Source organism: Hemiscyllium ocellatum, chromosome 16 (assembly GCF_020745735.1).
Source record: "Hemiscyllium ocellatum isolate sHemOce1 chromosome 16, sHemOce1.pat.X.cur, whole genome shotgun sequence".
In the NCBI taxonomy this organism is placed as follows: Eukaryota; Metazoa; Chordata; class Chondrichthyes; order Orectolobiformes; family Hemiscylliidae; genus Hemiscyllium; species Hemiscyllium ocellatum.
Genome location: NC_083416.1, coordinates 47537217 through 47557339, shown reverse-complemented (window position 1 = coordinate 47557339; position 20123 = coordinate 47537217). Strand labels below are relative to the sequence as shown.

At 39.9% G+C, this 20123-nt stretch overlaps 1 protein-coding gene across 4 annotated transcripts in view; it reads left to right on the top strand.

Moving 5' to 3' along the window:
* myot (myotilin) overlaps positions 1-20123 on the top strand; it is a 153138-nt gene that overhangs the window by 58483 nt on the left and 74532 nt on the right. For 3 of the 4 annotated variants that reach the window (XM_060836806.1, XM_060836805.1, XM_060836804.1), the window contains exon 7: positions 1840-1959. The exons of the other annotated variant lie outside the window; for it this stretch is intronic. In XM_060836806.1, the coding sequence (XP_060692789.1) occupies positions 1840-1959 (120 nt within the window). The remainder of the gene's footprint in view (positions 1-1839; positions 1960-20123) is intronic. 4 annotated transcript variants of the gene reach the window in all.

Sequence of the window (20123 nt, the reverse complement as noted above, 5' to 3'; positions counted from 1 at the left end):
GAAATCCTTGAAGTAATGTTTGGCATTGTTCCCATGCATGAAACAAAAAGGTTTCAGCATGGGTGGCTAAAAAGGCACTGGCAATCGTGAATGATTGCCATGAGCCATCTGATAATTTGTTATACAGTAATTATCTGAAGAACTGCATTACAAGGAAGTAAAACGGTGAAGTCAAGAGCATGGTTAAATTCACTGGAATACCCAAAGCAGTTATAGTTCAAGACATGTGTCATTGTATTATTAATGGTTTAAGACACAGAAACTTAGAAAATGAGTGTAGGAATAGGCCATTCAGCCCTTCAAGCCTGTTCCATCTTTCAATATGATCATGGCTGATAATCCAGCACAGTACCCTGTTCCTGCCTTATCCCGAGACCTTTTGATCCCTTTAGCCCTAAGAAATATATTTAGCTCCTTCTTAAAAAGATTCAATGTTTTTGGTCTTACTATACTGTGGCAGAGAATTCCATAGGCTCATGCTTCCCTGGATGAAGAAATTTCTCCTCATCTCAGTTTATTAGTCTAAGTATAGTCATTTCTAACCTAGTGAGTTGAGTAGCCAACTGTGTAATGCTTGAATGACATAATGAAAGACCATAAACAATGACAACTGCAGACACATCATGGTTGGATTTATGCTCAACTCCAGAAAGAGGCAAAGTGGGTGTAAAATTGAATGCATGGCATCACCTGTTGACTACCTGCCTTCGCTGTTATTTCACCAGCAACTGGGTGGCCCATCTGACCTACTGACCTCAGCCTAATTGAGACCCATAAGACATTTCAAAAATGGCCACTTCAGGGCATTCCCCCCCACCCCCAATCATCACTGGCATTTAACCAGCAGCAGCAGTTACATAGACCAAGTGAACTTGTTAGTAGTTTGTAGCCACCTTCTATTTGGACATCTAGTGCCCTATCTCCCCAGGTTAGTGTTATGTTTGCACCCTGTTCTTCAGAAATCCCAAACTTACCCCTGGTATCTGCTTCCTTGGCATTGAGTGAGGGTTGCCTGCATTTCCATTATCGGCCACCAATCATGGTGCTGCTGTTGAGTCTAGACATCTGTAGGCCATTTTATTGGTCTTTAGCTCATGGATGCAGAACCTCCTCTCAGATCTGAAATAATTAACTGGCCAACAGCAAAAAATTCAACTGAGAGCTTCTTGATCACATGGAGGTAGGACCATCCCTAATGGAATAACTCCACAGAGGCATCCTGTCACCAAGTCACCCACGAGTTACACATGAAGAATCCTTGACACTGATCTAGTTCCCTCAGAACCAACTGTCAGAGAGAATAGGATGTCTGGCACTCTTGTTTATGTCTGTCAGCCGGGGTCCCTGGATTGCATCAAATTAACAATCCCAATCAGGGAACTCCTATTCTGAGATCCACCTGACTGATCACGTTATAATCACTACATCTAACATTTAAATGGAAATCAGAATCAATATCTTCATGTAAAGTGAAGGCAAGTTAATCATGTTAGACTACCCTTCATCAGGAGTCCTCTCAATTATTATCATTGAACAAACAAGTGATAAGCAAATTCTTTATAATATTAGTTCTCAAAAGCTGTCTTTGAAAATGCCAGCTGAATGTAGACAGAGACATTACAGAAAATCTGAGTAATATACTGTACTCAACTAGTTAAAGGCGGAATTGGTCAATGACATTAAAAAGACTGTAATTGGGACAGATGTGCAATAATGTATTAAGTGGCTCACAGCAATTTTATTGCTCTTTTTTGATTTTACAACTCTAATTATATCCATTTAGAGTCAGGCATGGAATATTCAGCAAAATCACTTTTTCAAATTTTCTATTTATCATAGAAGAGGTTTGCACACTGGTAATTACAGAAGCTTTTCCAGAAGATTCGGGATTGTATAATTGTGTTGCAACTAACCGGTTTGGTGCGACATCATGCTGTGCCCAGCTCATGGTCTATTCAGGTACAGTATGTACTGCATTGAGTGACCTGAACTCAAAAGCATTAAACAAAAATGCATGCTGGCACCATACAATAGTTTGCATGCGCAACGCAAATCATATTCCATAAAATTAACTTCACTTAAAGAGTCTTACAAAACATTAGCTGCAATAAAAATGTAACAACTTATTAGCAGTTTTAATTTCTGATCATGGTTCAAATTATCCAGTTATGTAAAAGTCTTATTAAGTGGACACACTATCTAGAATTTGAATATTCTCTGATCCTACTGATCCTAGAGGAAAATTACCTTAATTGCTATGTTGTAAATGCATTCAAAAAGCTTTTTAAAATTCAGTGTATAGTGGCCAGAGCACCTCCACCCCAACCCCACTATTGCATTTTGTAGCTCTACTCAGTGGTACCAAAGTGACAATTGTTCTCATTAGTCTCAAAGGTAAGCCTGACAATATTTTTCAGCATTTAATATAGAGCACTTGAAATATAAAAAAACTATATCATTAGACTAGACAATGTTTTATGTTAATTGCCTGGGTAAGATTCTCCATTAAAATTTGTTCACTGTCCTTTCATTGCTCTTGTATATCATCCTTGTTTTTCTATTATTTTTCTCTACCACAGAACTGATTATTTAACAAAACATGTATCCTCATCAAGGAGAACACCGAATGAATTATGCATTTGCAAAATTTTCAGTTGAGCATTGGAAAGTAAAACATTAGCCCAATTTTTTTATATCCAGCATCAATATTTAATGCTTTCAGTTTACATATTCAATCTCCTTACACTACAATTTAAACAGCAACATCTCTTTTGTACACGAGGCAGACGTAGGGGTTCAAAAGGTAATGATGGAGGAGCCTCAGCCTCTCACCAATTATCCATTGGTTTGAGGTTCTGACAGCTTCTCTGGATGAGAGCAGGCTGACGATGACACATGGTGCAGGAAACCACTCAAGCATGGAGCGTACAAAGGAATGCACATGGTTTAGGAGATCGTGTAGTTCAGGGAATATAAATTGTTTTCTGAAGGCATGAACGTAAGTGCCAAAGACTATGTTGATTTTACCAAAACCAAGGTAAAGGACATTTCAGGGCTGGAGAGGAACCAATGGTTGGAGTAGAATGATCTGGTTGTCATGGTACACTTAGATACCAATGGCAAATGTAAAACTAAGAAAGAGGTTCTGCTGAGTAGTATGCAGAGTGAGAGGCTGAATTGAAAAGCACAGCCACAAGGTAATAATCTTTGGACTGCTACCTGAGCCACTGGCATAGGATAAATAAGATCAGACAGTGAAATGAGTGACTCAAAGATTGGGTGAAAGAAGTGGGTTTCAGTTTATTGTGCAAATTATGTTTGTAGTTTATTGTTATTATTTGTTAACTTGGATTCAAAGTGGAGGAAGAACACATTTTAGTTTTCAGTTCTATGAAAGTCACTTTAATAACAAAGGTAAGAAAGTTATTTTAAGCAGTGAACTCAAAAAAAGATTCCCAAGAAAGTACGCAATTTAGTTAAATTCCTCAATCATCTACCTGGAGAGTTAATTGCTTGTTTACAAAGCTGAGTTTCCTGTTACATAAACAAATGGAGAAGTCAGATTAGCAGAATGGCCGATGTTTACTTTGTAGAAGTCTATAGGCCATGAGAGTTAGTAGAAATATTGAGAATGTCAGGAGTGGGAAAAAGTAATCCAAGATGGAGGACAGGAAATCTTTCTGCCTGTAACTGGCTGCTCCTTTTATTTTTGAAGTATTTTAGGTGCTGAAGGTGATCGAATTCCAGAAGCAGCAATTGCTGTTTTAAATGCTGTTGCATTGTTTTGGAACTTTGGAGAAAACAAAGTCAAAACAACGGCACTTTTTTAGAAGGGAGATGGACAGGCAAAAGCAGTATATGTGAGGTCAGGGCAGGAGAGAGCAAAAGAGAGAGAGAAAGAAACCCACACTGCTAACTGACACAGTAGTGCATCTGTTCAGTAACTGCCTTTGCTGTTGAATTCATGTATTGCTGGACATTGGAGTGCATCGGGGAAATTAACAAACAGTGAAATTCACAATTAATCTTGGAGGAACCTGTTTGGGAGAGGTCACAGCATAGAAACAGATAAGTGAATAGTTTTAAGTGTGGCCTTGCTGTAAGTCTGCAGTACTGAATAGAGTGGGTTCTTTATTGATTATATGTTTTTATTGAGATATATCTCTTGATTAAACTTAAAAATATAATCCATAAGTATTAAGTTAGCCTGAAACAGTGTTTTGTAGAGCAATAAGATGGTGTTATTTTCTGGGTTGTAGATTGGAAGAAGCAAAAATGGCCCTTAGTAGAGTGATCTGATCTTCTTGTCGGACATGGAATTTAGGGAGAATTTACTTGTTACTGGGGATTATATGTGCAATAAATGCCATTGATTGCGAATCCTATCACATTGAATGGATCAGCTGGAGTGACAGAGGCAGTGAGGAATTTACAAGAGCAAGGGGGTGTAATGGATGGCTGTTATAGGAAGGGAGAAAAGTCGCAGACAGTCACCTCGAAGGGTTAACTCCAGGAAAGGTAAGAGAGGTAGGCAGCTCATGCAGGAGTCTTCTGTGGCTATCCCCATTTCAAACAAGTATGCTGTTTTGGAAAATGGAGGGGGTGATGAATTCTCAGGGGAATGTAGCACAAACAGCCAAGTTTCTGATATCGAAACTGGCTTTAATGCAATGAGGGGTAGGTAGGATTCTAAGAGATTGATTGTGTTAGGGGACTCTCTAGTTCAAGATATAGACAGACCTTTCTGTGGCCAACAGCGAAGAATTAGAATGGTGCATTGCTTCCCTGGTGCCAGAATCCAGGATGTCTCAGAAAGGGTGCAGACTGTTCTCAAGGGGGAGAGGACCCAGCAAGAGGTCATTGTACACATTGGAACCAAAGACATAGGAAAAGAAAAGGATGAAATTCTGAAGGGTGAATACAGAGAGTTAGGCAGGAATTTAAAATGGAGGTCCTTGAGTGTAGTAATATCTGTATTGTTCCCGGTGCTACGAGCTAGTGATGGTAGGAATAGGAGGATACAGCAGATGAATGTGTGGCTGAGGAGCTGGTATATGGGAGAAGGATTCACATTTTTGAATGATTGGAATCTCTTTTGGGGTAGAAGTGACCTGTACAAGAAGGAGGGATTGCACCTAAATTGGAAGGGGACTAATAAACTGGTAGGGAGATTTGCTAGAGCTGCTCAGGAGGATTTAAACTAGTACGGTAGGAGGTGGGATTCAGGGAGATAGTGAGGAAAGAGATCGATCTGAAACTGGTACTGTTGAGAACAGAAGTGAATCAAACAGTCAGGGCAGGCAGGGACAAGGTAGGACTGATAAATTAAACTGCATTTATTTCAATGCAAGGGACCTAACAGGGAAGGCAGATGAACTCAGGGCATGGTTAGGAACATGGGGTTGGGATATCATAGCAATTACAGAAACATAACTCAGGGATGGACAGGACTGGCAGCTTAATGTTCCAGGATACAAATGTGACAGGAAGGACAGAAAGAGAGGCCAGAGAGGAAGGGGAGTGGCTTTTTTGATAAGGGATAGCATTACAGCTGTGCTTAGGGAGGATATTCCTGGAAATAAATCCAGGGAAGTTATTTGGGTGGAACTGAGAAATAAGAAAGGGATACTCACCTTATTGGGATTATATTATAGATCCCCTAATAGTCAGAGGGAAATTGAGAATCAAATTTGTAAGACGATCTGTTATCTGTAAGAATAATATGGTGGTTATAGTAACTTTCCAAACATAAACTGGGACTGCTGTAGCGTTAAGGTTTAGATGGAGAGGAATTTGTTAAGTATGTACAAGACAATTTTCTGATTCAGAACATGGATGTACCTACTAGAGAAGGTACAAAGCTTGACCTACTCTTGGGAAATAAGGCAGGGCAGGTGACTGAGGTGTCAGTGGGGGAGCACTTTGGGGTCAGCGACCATAATTCTATTAGTTTTAAGATAGTAATGGAAAAAGATAGACCAGATCTAAAAGTTGAAGTTCTAAGTTGGAGAAAGGCCAATTTTGACGGTATTAGGCAAGAAGTTTCAAAAGCTGATTGGAGGCAGATGTTCACAGGTAAAGGGACGGCTGGAAAATGGGAAGCCTTCAGAAGAGATAACGAAAATCTAGAGACAGTATATTCCCGTTAGGGTGAAAGGAAAGACTGGTGTGGTCTCCTCTACATCAGGGAGACAGGACACCTTGCAGATCGTTTCAGAGAAGATCTCTACAACACCAACCCCACCACCCCATGGCTAATCATATCAGCTCCCCTTCCCACCCCGTCAAGGACATGCAGGTCCTGGGCCTCCTCCATTGCCAAACCATTATCGCCCGATGCTTGGAGGAGGAACACCTCATATTCTGCCTTAGGACCCTGCAACCACACGGGATGAATGTGGATTTCAACAGCTTCCTCATTTCCCTTCCCCCCCACATTATCCCAGTCCCAAGCCTCCAACTCCGGCACCACCCTTTGGACCCGTCCACCACTGCCCCCCACGCCTGACCTACCACCTTCCCCCTCACTTTCATTCACCTGTTGCTTTCCAAGCTATCTCCCCCCAACTCCACCCCCTCCCATTTATCTCTTAGCCCCAACCCACAAACCTCCTCGAAACATCAATTCTACTGCTCCTCGGATGCTGCCTGACCCGTGCGTTTCCGTGGTGCGTTTCCAGCACCACACTTCTAACTCTGATCTTCAGCATCTGCAGTCCTCTCTTTCTCTGTCGGAAATCATGTCTCACAAACTTGATTGAGTTTTTTGAAATAGTAACAAAGAGAATTAATGAGGTCAGAAGCGGTAGACGTGATCTATATGGACTTCAGTAAGGTGTTTAACAAGGTTACCCATGGGAGACTGGTTAGCAAGGTTAGATCTCTCCGAATACAGGGAGAACTAGCCATTTGGATACAGAACTGGCTCAAAGGTAGAAGATAGAGAGGGTGGTGGTGGAGGGTTGTTTTTCAGATTGGAGGCCTGTGACCAGTGGAGTGCCACTTGGATTATTGTTGAGTCCACTACTTTTTGTTATTTATATAAATGATTCGGATGTGAGCTTAAGAGGTATAGTCAGTACGTTTGCAGATGACACCAAAATCGGAGGTGGAGTGGACTGCGAAGAAGGTTACCTCGGATAACAATGGGACCTTGATCAGATGAGCCAATGGGCTGAGGAGTGGCAGATGTATTTTAATTCAGATAAATATGAGGTGCTGCATTTTGAGAAAGCAAATCTTAGCAGGACTTATACACTTAATGGTATGGTCCTAGGGAGTGTTGCTGAACAAAGAGACCTTGGAGTGCAGGTTCATAACTCCTTGAAAGTGGAGTCGCAGGTAGATAGGACAGTGAAGAAGGCATTTGGTATGCTTTCCTTCATTGGTCAGAGTATTAAGTACAAGAGTTGGCAGGTCATGTTGCAGCTGTACAAAGACATTGGTTAGGCTCCTTTTGGAATATTGTGTGCAACTCTGGTCTCCTTCCATCAGAAGGATGTTGTGAAACTTAAAAGGGTTCAGAAAAGATTTACAAGGATGTTGCCAGGGTTAGAGGATTTGAGCTATAGGGAGAGGTTGAATAGGCTAGGGCTGTTTTCCCTTGAGCATCGGAGGCTGAGGGGTGACCTTAGAGAGATTTACAAAACTATAAGGGGCATGGATAGGATAAATTGACAAAGTCTTATCCATGAGGCGGGAGAGTCCAGAACTAGAGTGCATAGGTTTAGAGTATAAGGGGAAGATATAAAAGAGACCTAAGGGGCAACCTTTTCACGCAGAGGGTGGTGTGTGTATGGAATGAGCTGCCAGAAAAAGATATTGCTGGGAAAAGGGTTTAATCTTCATTTTGCTGATCACGTTGAGCACTTTCTAAATTATTATATATACTGCTTTTTTTCTCTTTTGTGTGTTACGATCCGCACTCATGGTAAAGCTGGACAAGTCGGAATCCAGGGTGACCTGATTTGAAGTTCATTTTTGCAGTTGGTTTTATGGTGGATAACCACTTAACATGTTCACACAAAATTAAATGCGTGTCAACAGATGTACTCCACAATGGAGAAAGAGATGAAGCTCTGAAGAGTCATCTGGACTCAAAACATTAGCTTGGTCTCACTCCACTGATGCTGCCTGACCCATTGTGATTTCCAACATTTTTTGTTTTCAATGGAGAAAGAGGATGTGAGTCTGATTTTGATTCTGAAAATGTTTAAAATCTACCTATCCAATAACTCTGTTATTTTTATGAATCATAATCATATGATTTTCTTTGGAAAGATCCCATGATTAGAATTTCATTCTGTTTTACTGGGGTTTAATGCAATGATTGCGTAATCTATGTCATTCATGTTACAAGAAAACATTTGTAACAGACATTTCATCAAGAGAAAATATGAAAGAAAACAAATGTTATGATCTGAATTGACTTGTGTTGAATATAATTGTTATATCAATCATTGTGTCTTTAACTGAGAGATATTGGGACAGCAAATTTTGTTTTAACTGGCATCTTATGAGCCAGCATTCTCAATAAATCAGCAAAAATTATATGCCTCAAATATTGCAAGTTTTACTGCATTATTCTGTCCAATTATTGTAGTTTTTTTTAAACTTAGTTACCTCCATGTAAATACACTTGTTATTCAATAAATGGCCACTCGAAATATCAACTGTTGATTCAATTTTGAGTCAAGTTCTCCTCAAATACCACAATCTACCGTAATGTCTGAGGAGTCAGTTAAGGGTGCAACCTAGAAGGCTTTCTGCTGGAACGTTTTATTTAAGGCAAAGTTGCATTATTATTTATGTGGTTGATGTTGTAAATGAAGTATAACAGTGATGTGTCTACCACCTGCATTACATTTCTAAAACTTAGTATGTGTTTTTACATTGATTATGTGGATCTCCTGATTATCCGGAATATATGATCAAGTGGCACATTCCTGGTCACATAGATGCTGGATAATAAACATTTTGCTGTACTGTCAAAGTAAAATACAATTGATAATCTGAGGATATTTTGATAAAAAGTGAAATCGCCTCTTCAAGGCACCTTTTCAATTTTTGAAGGGGAGTTTAGGTACAATAAGGTTGGTCATGCATTGTTATTATTTGGGAACTTGGGACCAAAAGTAGAGAAAAGTAGATTTTAGTTTTCAGTTCACTGAAGGTAATTTTTTTTATATAACATGTCAGAAAGTTATTTTGAGCAATAAACAACAGGCAGCTTTTCCAAGGAAATATGTGGTTTAAGTTAAACAACAATTAGATACCTAGAGAGTTAATTGCTGCATACTTACAAAGTTGAGTTTCATGTTACAAAACCAGATGGCCAAATATCACTAGTAGGTTGAATTCAGAACAGCAATTTTTTTTTAATTTGTAGAAGTCTGCGAGATATGCGAGTCGGCAGAGATCTCCAGGCTATCAGAATTGGAAAGCAGTTTTAAGCTACTTCAGCAGTCCAACGTGAAGAGCTGGAATGAGTTATATGAGTCAAATGTGAAAGAGCTGACTGCAATATTTCACTAGGATTGAATGCCAGTAAAGAATATTGCTTAGAAAAGGGTTGAATCTTTCTTTTTGCAATTTATGTAAAGATATTTCCATCTTGTCATATAGACTTCTTTTTTTGTGTAATGAACTCACATTTTTTGTTAAAAGAACATTGATAGCATTGTGTGAATATGTTCAGTAATCGACCACCATGGCTACCAAACTGTGAAAATAAAACATATCGCCATATTTCACTCTGAGACCTGACACGTTCAGTTTTACTCTCAGCTGGGATTATGACACTATGGTACTGGCATCAGTACTGGGGGAAGAGGGAGTTGTGCCAATAGAATGGGCTTCATCTGAAATGGTCTGGGACCAGTGTCCTGGTGAGTCAGATAATGAAGGGTTTAAAGATAAATACTGGGGGTGAGGTCAAATTTGGAAAGTTAACAAAATAGTAGAAGCTAACAATGCAGGCAGCAATGTGAGAAATGGTAATGTGAATGGTTACTGAACAGTGGTGGAAATCATTTATAGGCTTCCAAATACTAGTTATACTGTCAGAGTATTAAAGTATTGGAACATGTAACAAAGGAAATGAAATAATTGTAGTAATATGCTTCAGATCTCTTAGGTAGTCTGAGGTATTGAGCGAACATGTATTTTGCATGAACTTTGGAATAGAAGTGGTAGAGGTTCTAACTTTCTTACTACAACACGTTGCTCAGGAATCTCTGCCACTGGAAGACCTGATGGATAAGGATGGTGTCTTCATAAAACAATCATACAGTTTGATTATCAACCTAAAACCTTCCCAAACCTGCTATTGGCATGTGTGGGAAGGTTTTACAGGTTGATAATCAATCAAACTGTATGATTGCATTATGAAGACACCTTCCTTATCCATCAGGTTCTTGGGGTCAGACCCAACCTGGAGTAGAAGGTTCAGTGGAAGGAGTTTCACCCACTGCAAGACAAGACTTCGATATAATTTTTAGGTTACTTACAGTGTGGAAACAGGCCTATCAGCCCAACAAATCCACACCGACCCACCGAAAAGCAACCCACCCATACATGTACCCCTTCAGCTAACACTACAGGCAATTTAGCATAGCCCATTCACCTAAACTGCACTGTGGGAGGAAACCGGAGCAAACCCATGCAGACAAAGGGAGAATGTGCAAACTCCTCACAGACAATTGCTTGAGGCGGGAATTGAACTCAGGTCTCTGATGCTGTGAAGTGGCAGTGCTAACCACTGTGCCACCATGCCACCCAAAAGACTTCAATACGATGGTTGAGCAGGACCTTTGTTTTCATATAAACTCGATCAGTGTAAGTGTCAGACCTTAAAAATAACTTTTTAGAATGATTTATGACACTTTTCTGAACAATATGTTTTTAAACCAACTAGTGATTAAGCTATTTTAGATTTAATATTGTACAATAAGACTGGGTCTATTTGAAATCTCATAGGAAACCCCCACTGAGAAATACTGATCATAATGCAATCTAATTCCACTTTATGTTTAAAAGTGAGATACTCCAAGCATTTAACAAAGCCAAGATTGGAGAGTTCACTTAGTGTAATTGGGTAAATAGATGGAAAAAGAAATGAATTTTATGTTCCAATGGTTGACTTAAATAAACAATACAAAAAAATTCAACAAAAATACACTCTATTGAAAACACTCAGTGAGAAAGAACCATCCTGTCTTACCAAAGAGATGTCAGAATGTTGGGTTAAAGCAAGAGGCTTGAAGTGTTACAAAGATTGAAGCAAATCTGAGGATTTGGAGTGATTTAGGAACCAGGGGCAGAATCTCATAAGGGTCTCTGTGACGACGGCCTTGTGAGATTTGAGGCAGAATCAGCTGGGAAGTCTGGTGGGGCCTGTCTCAGTGTGAGAAGCAGCTTGGAATATCTTTGATACTTTTGCCAAACAGGTAAGGTGAGTCACTTACTAGCAAGTGATGAATTGTCAATTAAGGGGAATTATTGCTTGTTAATTGCCTTGTTAACTACCCAACTCACCTCATTAACATTCAATTTCTTGAACAATGCATCAAACAAGCTAGACATACAGAAATCTTAACAGGGCAATCAGAGCTAGTGCTGAAAATGTGTTGCTGGTTAAAGCACAGCAGGTTAGGCAGCATCCAAGGAACAGGAAATTTGACGTTTCGGGCCAGAGCCCTACAATCAGAGCTGGTACCTGGCAACCTCAACTCGTTGAATGCTCTGAAGGATGGCCAAGTTCTTAGCACCAAACAGCAACACCATACAGTCATCCATGGACATTGGCATCTAGCATTTGCCAATCCCTCACAACCATTTTGGCACCACTCCAATACACAAGCAGTCCATTTAGGAAGCAATGATTCGCATTGCAGGGTGCATTGGCAATCAGTGTTGAAAGTCTGCTGCGAGGACACTCAACACACAGGGACAAGCGCTCTGCTCAAGGAGTGGGTCAGGCTGCATCTCAGGCCTGCTCATTTAGAGCTTGCCCATTTAATGTGCTGGAAACTACCAAGCCTTGCCTTGCCATACCAGTTAGTGCATTGGCACTTCAGCCAGAATCTACCAGCTATCAGTACTGCTGTACTGATCAACTCTGTTGCACAGACAAATAGACATGCTGGTTGACATTAGGAACCTGGGTTTGGGCGTGTGCCTTGATGCATGGCACAGTAATGCTAACAGTATGTACCAGCTGTCATGCATGGCAAACGCACTGTATGTGCCTTCACTCAAATGGCCATGTTGGAACATTGATTGGAACAGTTGCAGACCAGTCAAGAGGGGTTTGCTGTCAGCAAGGCAGTTCTTTGGTGGGGGGAGAGAGAAGTAGAGGTAATAGTGGAGGTGGGACAAGAGCGGTGATGGGGAAAATTCAAGGTGTATGAGAGGGAAATGCAGAAGTGCATCAAAGGATGCGATAAACTACAGGATGGTGGGGGTGGTTGGCCATGACCATCAACCTGGCCTCCACAGGGTGAGTGGAGGGGACCAGGGTGCGCATCATTATGGTATAATGTCAGAGTTCAGGGAGCAGGAAGGTGAATTTTCACATTGGTAGGTTCCCACATTAGGGGGATTGATGGAAATGGGTTGTTGGGGTTGGACAATGTAGAAAAGGACATAGTTGGGTAGAGAAGCTACCCCATTCCCTGCTGTGACTCACCATTCTGCAACTGAAAAATGATTGGCTGAAAGAACAGGATCTATGTTTGCTGGACATTAGGACTTTGAAGGGGTGAATCCATGAAGCTTGGATTTGCAAGCCAAACGCTGGCTACATTTCATTTGCAAACACTTATTTGCCCATATGCAATGTATGAACAAATGGACTTATACATAACGTGTTGATCAAAGATGGATTACACTATGCTATTGGTGCTGGCAAAACCAATATTGCCATGTCAGTGATGTAGGAGTTAGCAGCAATGACTTAAAAGGAGGTAAACATTGGGCAGAAGCATCCCATTACTTGTAAAACTTCAAAGGCTACTGGAAGATGAGGTGAATGTCACTGCATTGTGAGTCATGTGAATGTGATGATGGACTCTACTGAATGCAATAGAAAGTGGAGTGGTTGAGGTGGGTCTGGAATGGGAAAGAGTTGGATGTAATACGTTGGTCACTCAGCCAACATGGTTCACAAACTGCAACCAGGGCCTTGGTGGAGCAGATGGTCGGAAAACTGATGGTCCATTTCACAGTTTGGTGTAGTTTGGAGGGACCTCCAGTATGATCTGGACATAATCTAGACCATTTGGCTCATTGTATTCTACCCAATTGAAGCAGGCAACGAGGTGATGTAAAACTAAGGGAATAGGTGAAGTTATCTGAGAAGTGGAATGAGGACACTGAGCTGGAGGCAGCTCTCTCATTGTGGATGATGGAGGCAGGCAGGATCTGATTGACATCCGGTTCCTGTAGATGCTAGTTGGCTGCAGAAGACATCATAGGCTGTCAAGGTTAAAATGCCAGCAGTTGGATTGCATTGTGGGGAAAAACTGAAGCCTGTATGTTTCCTTTGTGTTCACTTTTGCTGACTCACAATCAAACATGCTGAATCATGTTTAGACTTGTCTGGATACTTGTCTGTGTGTGATGTTCTCCGAGTGGATAATGACCAGATATGTGTGACCACTTAGAGTTGAAGAAAGCAGAGACTCCAAGAGAGTTGTTAGAAAGGATGAAGATAAAGACAAGAAGACAGTATGACTGGGGTGAGGGAATGAGGTTGCACGTGTGAGGGAGTGTCAGTTTTAGGCAGCATGGCTTTGTGCTGCTGTGACATAACATTAGCAGCGAAGAGCAATGCCAGTTTGCTCAGCTGCCTTTCGTTCGGGGCACAAGCACAAGGGATATCATCCTTTCAGTAAGTAGTGAGTTGTTCAAGGAATGGGGACTGGTAAGACAGGGAGAGAATCAGACATGACGGATGCCATAGGGGTGGGGTAGGTAGTTAATCAAACGAGTTTAATAAGATGGAGCAAGAGATCCTCTAGGTTTCACGATGAAAAATCCTCCAAAAAAAACTTAATGCAACTCGCACTTACCCAAAAAAACATAAAATTCAGCCACTGACCACTTGATAGTTAGCAAAAAGGGAATATATATAATCTATAGAATAAACTAACCATAAATATAAAACAGATTGTAAAAGCTTTTATAATTATATAGAGTGAGTAGAAAACATATTACATACTGAGAAGAGACAGTAAACTAGGGGCCAATCAAAAATGAAGAAAATGAGGCACACAATGTCAGCAAGATAGAGTACTGAATAAATAATGGATTAATATGTGCTTCAAATCCCTTGGCCCTGATGGCTGAGAGATTAGGGCTATAAAAGAGATAGTTACAGAGCTAATGCATACTCAGGTTATGAGTTTCCAAAGCTCCTTAAATTCTGCAGCAATCCCAGAGAATTGTAAGTTAGTGAATGCAACAGTGTTATTCAAGAAAGATGGGAGAGTAAAAGCAGGAACTATTGATCAGATATCCTAATATCTACCACCAGGAAAGTGCTGCAGTTTTTTTATTAATTAGGTCTTAACAATGTACTCAAAAGAGCATGATAAAATGCGAATAAGTCAAAATGGTTTTACAAAAGAGAAATTCTGTAACTAATAGGGTTGTGGTAGGATTGATAACTGGGAACCAGTAGATGTGGTGAACATAGAAACTAGGAACAGGAGTAGGCCATCTGGCCCTTTTGAGTTAGCTCCACCATTTAATCTGATCATGGCCGATTTTCTATCTCAACCTCATATTCCCTCTTCCTTCTTTAATATCTAAATAATTATGAATCACTCTCTTGAATATACTCAGTGACCAGGCTCTACATTCCACAGATTGCCCACCCTCTGAGTGAAGAAATGTTTCGTCATCTCAGCTCTGAATGGTCTACTCCAGATCCTCTGACCCCAAGGTCTAGATACCCCAGTTAGGGAGAATATCCTCCCAGCATCTATTCTGTTCTGTCCTGTTAGAATTGTATACATTTCAATCAGGTCGTTGTTATAAACGCCAGTGAAGACAGACCCAGTCAAACAATGTCTCCTCATTTGACAATCCTGCCATTGCCCGGTATCAGCCTAGTGAAATCTCACTGCACTCCCTTTATGGAAAGTCTGTCTTTCCTGAGGTAGGGAAACCAAACTGCATACAATACTTCAAGTGCCGTCTTACCAAGGCCCTGTATGACTAGTAATTCATTCCTACTTATGAACTCAAATCCTCTTGCAAAGAAGGCCCCCATACCATTTGCTGTCCTAATTGCTTGTTTCACCTGTCTGTTTATCTTCATTGACTGATATATAAAGATTTCTCAATATATCACCATTTTAAAAATGTTCTTCATACCAAAGTCTATAACTTCATATTAATTCACATTATACTGCATTTGCCATGTGTTTGCCCACACACTCTATTTGTCTGTTTTGTCAGAAGTCCCTCACAACTCATAATACAGTATCACTACTTTTGTGATATCAGCCAAATGGTAAATATCACATGGAACATGGAAACTTTGGTCTACTTGAATTGTCAAACAAGCATCCAAAGGGTGTTATACTAAAGGATAATGCACAAAGGTTCGTGGTTTTGCAGGTGATACATTAACATGGATAGAGGATTGGTTAATGGACAGGAAATGAAGAGTAAGAATAAATGGAACATTATCAATACTGGTGTCATGCTACAAGGTTCAGGACTGGAGCCTCAGATATTTACAATCCATATTTAGACAAAAAGACAGAAAGTAATGATCTAAGTTTGTTGATGAGACAAAGTTAGGTGGGAATACAAGTGTGAGGTGCTGTATACAGATGCATAAGCAACAAGGTGGCAGGTGGAGTATAATGGGGCGCCAGCATAAAGCTGCTTAGGTCATCAGAATAGAAATGCAGAATATTTATTTTTAAGTGAAAAACCTGGAAATATTGATATTCAAAGAGTTGATGGTGCTGACACAAGGAACACAAAACATTGCATGCCTACAGAAAACAATTAGAAAAGTAAATGCAATTCTGGATTTTATTGAAAGAGAATTGGAGTATAAGAATAAGTAAGTCTTGGCACAAATGTATGAGATTTTGTGAATCCAATTCCAAAAAATTGTGCAACTGTTGTCTCCATATTCAAGGGATCTTTGTGCATTGCGTCTGGTACAGCAAATGTTTACGAGATGGGTTATAGTCATAGAGTCATACAGCATGGAAACAGACCTTCAGTCCAACCAGTCCATGCTGACCAATGAGATGGTCTACTATGATGAGAGACTGAATTTATATTCTCTGGAGCTTAGAAGAATGTAAGGTGATCGCATTGAAACATTCACGATTATGAAGTGACTTAATCAGGGAAATACGGAAATGTTTCCCCTGGCTGAGGAAGCAAGAGCAAGGAAGTCAGTTTCAGGATAAGGGATTGTTCAATAAAGACGAAGGGAGCAAAATCACTTCACTCTAATCTTTGGAATTCCCTACCCCAGGAGATTGGGGATGCTCAATGATTAAATATATTTAAGTCTGAGATAGACAGATTTTTGGTCTCTTGCAGAATCAAGGGATGTGAGGAGTGAGCAGGAAAGTGGGGTCGAAGCTGAAAATCAGTCAATGATTATATGGAAAGACAGTGTAGGCTCAAGGGGCCACATAGTATACCCCTGATTTTACTTCTTGTAGTCTTCTGTTCTTGCATCAGCGTTATATTGGCTGAGCAGTGCCAGTTTGTGGGAAGATTTCAGAACTGGACTAGTTCTTTGGAGCTGGATTAAGTATGTCTAAATTTATAATCTTATAAATGATCAAAATCGATACTCATGCATCAATTTGAAGAAGACATGAATATAGATGCCAGATTCAGAGAGGAAAATGTGGTGGACCAGCTAATCTGCTATAAATAATGCCTTTGACATTGATACTAACACAGATATGATGGTTTAACTGACCTCCTTCTGAACAGTATCATTCCATGATTCTAGAAAAGGAAAGTTTAGAGTCATACAGTCATAGAGCATGGAAACAGACACTTCGGTCCAACTCATCTATGCTGACCAAGTTTCCCAAACTAAGCTAGTTCCATTTGCCTGTGTTTGGCCCATATCCCTCTAAACCTTTCTTGTTCATGTCCCTATCCAAATGCCTTTTAAATGATGTAACTGTACCTATATCACCACTTCCTCTGGCAGCTCATTCCACATACGAACCACCCTCTGTGAGGAAAAGTTGCCCCTCAGGTCTCTTTTAAATCGTTCTGCTCTCACTTTAAAAATATGCTCCCTAGTTTTGAACTCCCCTACCCTAGGGTAAAGACCTTTGCTTTTCACCTTAACCTTGCCCCTTGTAATTTTATAAATCTCTGTAAGGTCACCCCTCAACCTACTGCACTCCAGTGAAAATGTCCCAGCTTCTCCATATAACTCAAACCCTCCATTCCAAGAAACATCCTGGTAGATCTTTTCTGAAGCCTCTCCGATTTAATAATATCCTTCCTATAGCAGGGCAACCAGGACTGTACACAGTACTCCAAAAGTGGCCCCATTTTAAAAACAAACACTCAAATGTTAGTAAAGATGCTGTAGAGAAAGGCAGATTCTTTGATCCGTTCTTAAATGCACTCTTATTTAAGAGATGGCTAGTGCAGGAGTTTCATCAAAGATCACACATATAGAGCAATTAGTATTCCTTTCAAGTCTGGCTAAGGGATATTGTGGCAGAGAAGAAGTGTTTACTGCATGGTAGCAGTAAATGTCTGAAAATGCTCTATTCTTCAGCATTAACATCCTTCACCTCAGTAATATTACATTTTAGAAAGTTACATATTATTATGGTTTCAGAATTCTTATTTCTGTGCTTCCTACTCATTAGTGCAAATAAGCAGATGTGCAAGACTATAGTGACGTGAAAAATAACCAATTCTGCTCAAGTAAGTCATTCTATGCATTTAGAACAACTCAATACAAGCAGAAAAAGCATTAAATATTTTTAGAAATTAAATGTAAGGCAATACTTATGAATTTTGATGAGAGTAATACTTTTGTAAAGTTTGCTTTTTTTTATGGAAAACTTATTAAGGTAATCTACTTTTGCTGAGAGCAAAGCCAAGCAGCCCCAATATTATCACATACATAGGTTTAAAAGCTAGATGTTCATTCTGAAACAATTATTGATAGATCACAGTGTAATTGTTTAATGAACTCCAACCATGCTCTTGAAGAACTCAGATCCACAGTAGAAGGGAAACATGGAGCCGAAAAATAAATTTGAGATCCAATCTGAAATTAAATCATCAGGAAACTATTCTTAAATACAGTTATAGAATTCAAAACAATACAATACAGTAAAGGAACAGGTCCTTCAGCCCACCAAGTCTGCGCCGATTCTAATCGATGCTATCTCTCTGCTCACCTCCCATTCTTATCTCTCTCAAGGTATACCTTAAACATTGCTAACATACCTGCTTCTGCCATCTCCACTGGCTATGTGTTCCAGACACCCACTACCCTCTGTGTGAAAAGTTTTCCCTTGCATTTCTTCCCTAAACTTCCCTCCTCTCACCTTGAACCTGTGCCCTTTTGTAGTTGACCTTGGAGAAAGCCTCTGACTATCCACCATATCTATGCCTCTCATAATTTTCTAGGCCTCCATCAGGTTGCTCCTCAGCCTCCACCTTTCCAGTGAAAACAATTCGAGTTTATCCAACCTCTCCTCATAACTAAGACATACCAAACCAGGCAACATCCTTGTAAACCTTCTCTGGACCCTCTCCAAAGCATCCATATCCTTCTGGTAGTGTGGCGACCAGAACTGCATATAGTATTCCAAACGTGGCCGAACTAAAATTTTGTACATCTGTAAGATGACTTGCCAGTTTTTTTATTCAGTGTCCCAGCCGATGAAGACAGGTGCACTATCTGCCTTCTTGAGCACCTTATCCACCTGTATGCCCAGATCCCTCTGTATGTCACTGCTCCTAAGGCTCCCAATGAATAAAGCAATTATAGAAAATCATGTATGTAGTGGTAGGTATCATTGTGTTGGCCTGGGACAACTTACCAGAGATGCTGATGTGATGGTTGATGGTATTCAGGTGACATTTTTTAAAATCTTAACAGTCTTTCCCTTCCTTTGCAATAATATTCCTAAATTAAGTGAAGTCCTTGAGTAATAAGGCTGGACTTCAGTGATGTTTTCCAGATCTCTAACAATATAGCTCTATGCCTGGGCAGTAGAATGAATGTACAAACCATGTAAGGTTCCAACTCTCCAACTGCTCCCTCTTCTTGTGATAAGAATCTGACTTTTGGTTGGTGGTTTGCGATCCATAATGGATCACCACATAAGTGAATGCTGCTGCTTGCTGATTTGTGGTACTGAGTGTTTGCCTTATTATGAACTATTTAACACTACTCCATTAACACAGCTCAATTTGGGACAATTTTCTGAGTTCACTCCAATTTGCCATCGCTTACATTAATAATTCCAACCCCACTGTGTCTTAATTCAGAAAAAAAACTCTTAAAAATTGAGATTTTATATACAAATAATGATTTATTTTCAAATAAAAAACTAATGTACCTTGGCAGTTTGTTTGTACAGCTCATTAGTATTGTAATTAAACTCGAAAGATCATATGAAGTTGCAGCCCCTCCTGTAGTTTACCTATGGTTATAAAAACATGCCCACTGTGTGGTCCTCAAAGATCTTTAATAGTCATATAGCTCTTTCCTCATTTAATTACGCTTCCATTCCAAATTAAGGCTGATTAACATTCTAATTAGGAAGAAAATTGAGTTCTATGCTTTAAAAATTTGCGAATTGTGCTTGATCTTCATGCATTGGCTCCCTAGTTTAACATATCCAAAACTGTCTCTTCCTTATCCTGCCAGCTCACGTGTCCACACTTTTTTTGTGAACTTATGATTCTATTGCTAGGATACGGTAATAGATTTTACAATGTAAACTCAAGAAATTAAGATAGTGATGTCACTCTTCTTTCACATCTGAGATATGCACAAACATCAAATATACCATGACTTATAGCTCTAAGTGGAGATCTGATGATAGCATCATGACTCCAGGTCAAGCTAGGTCTCCAGATGA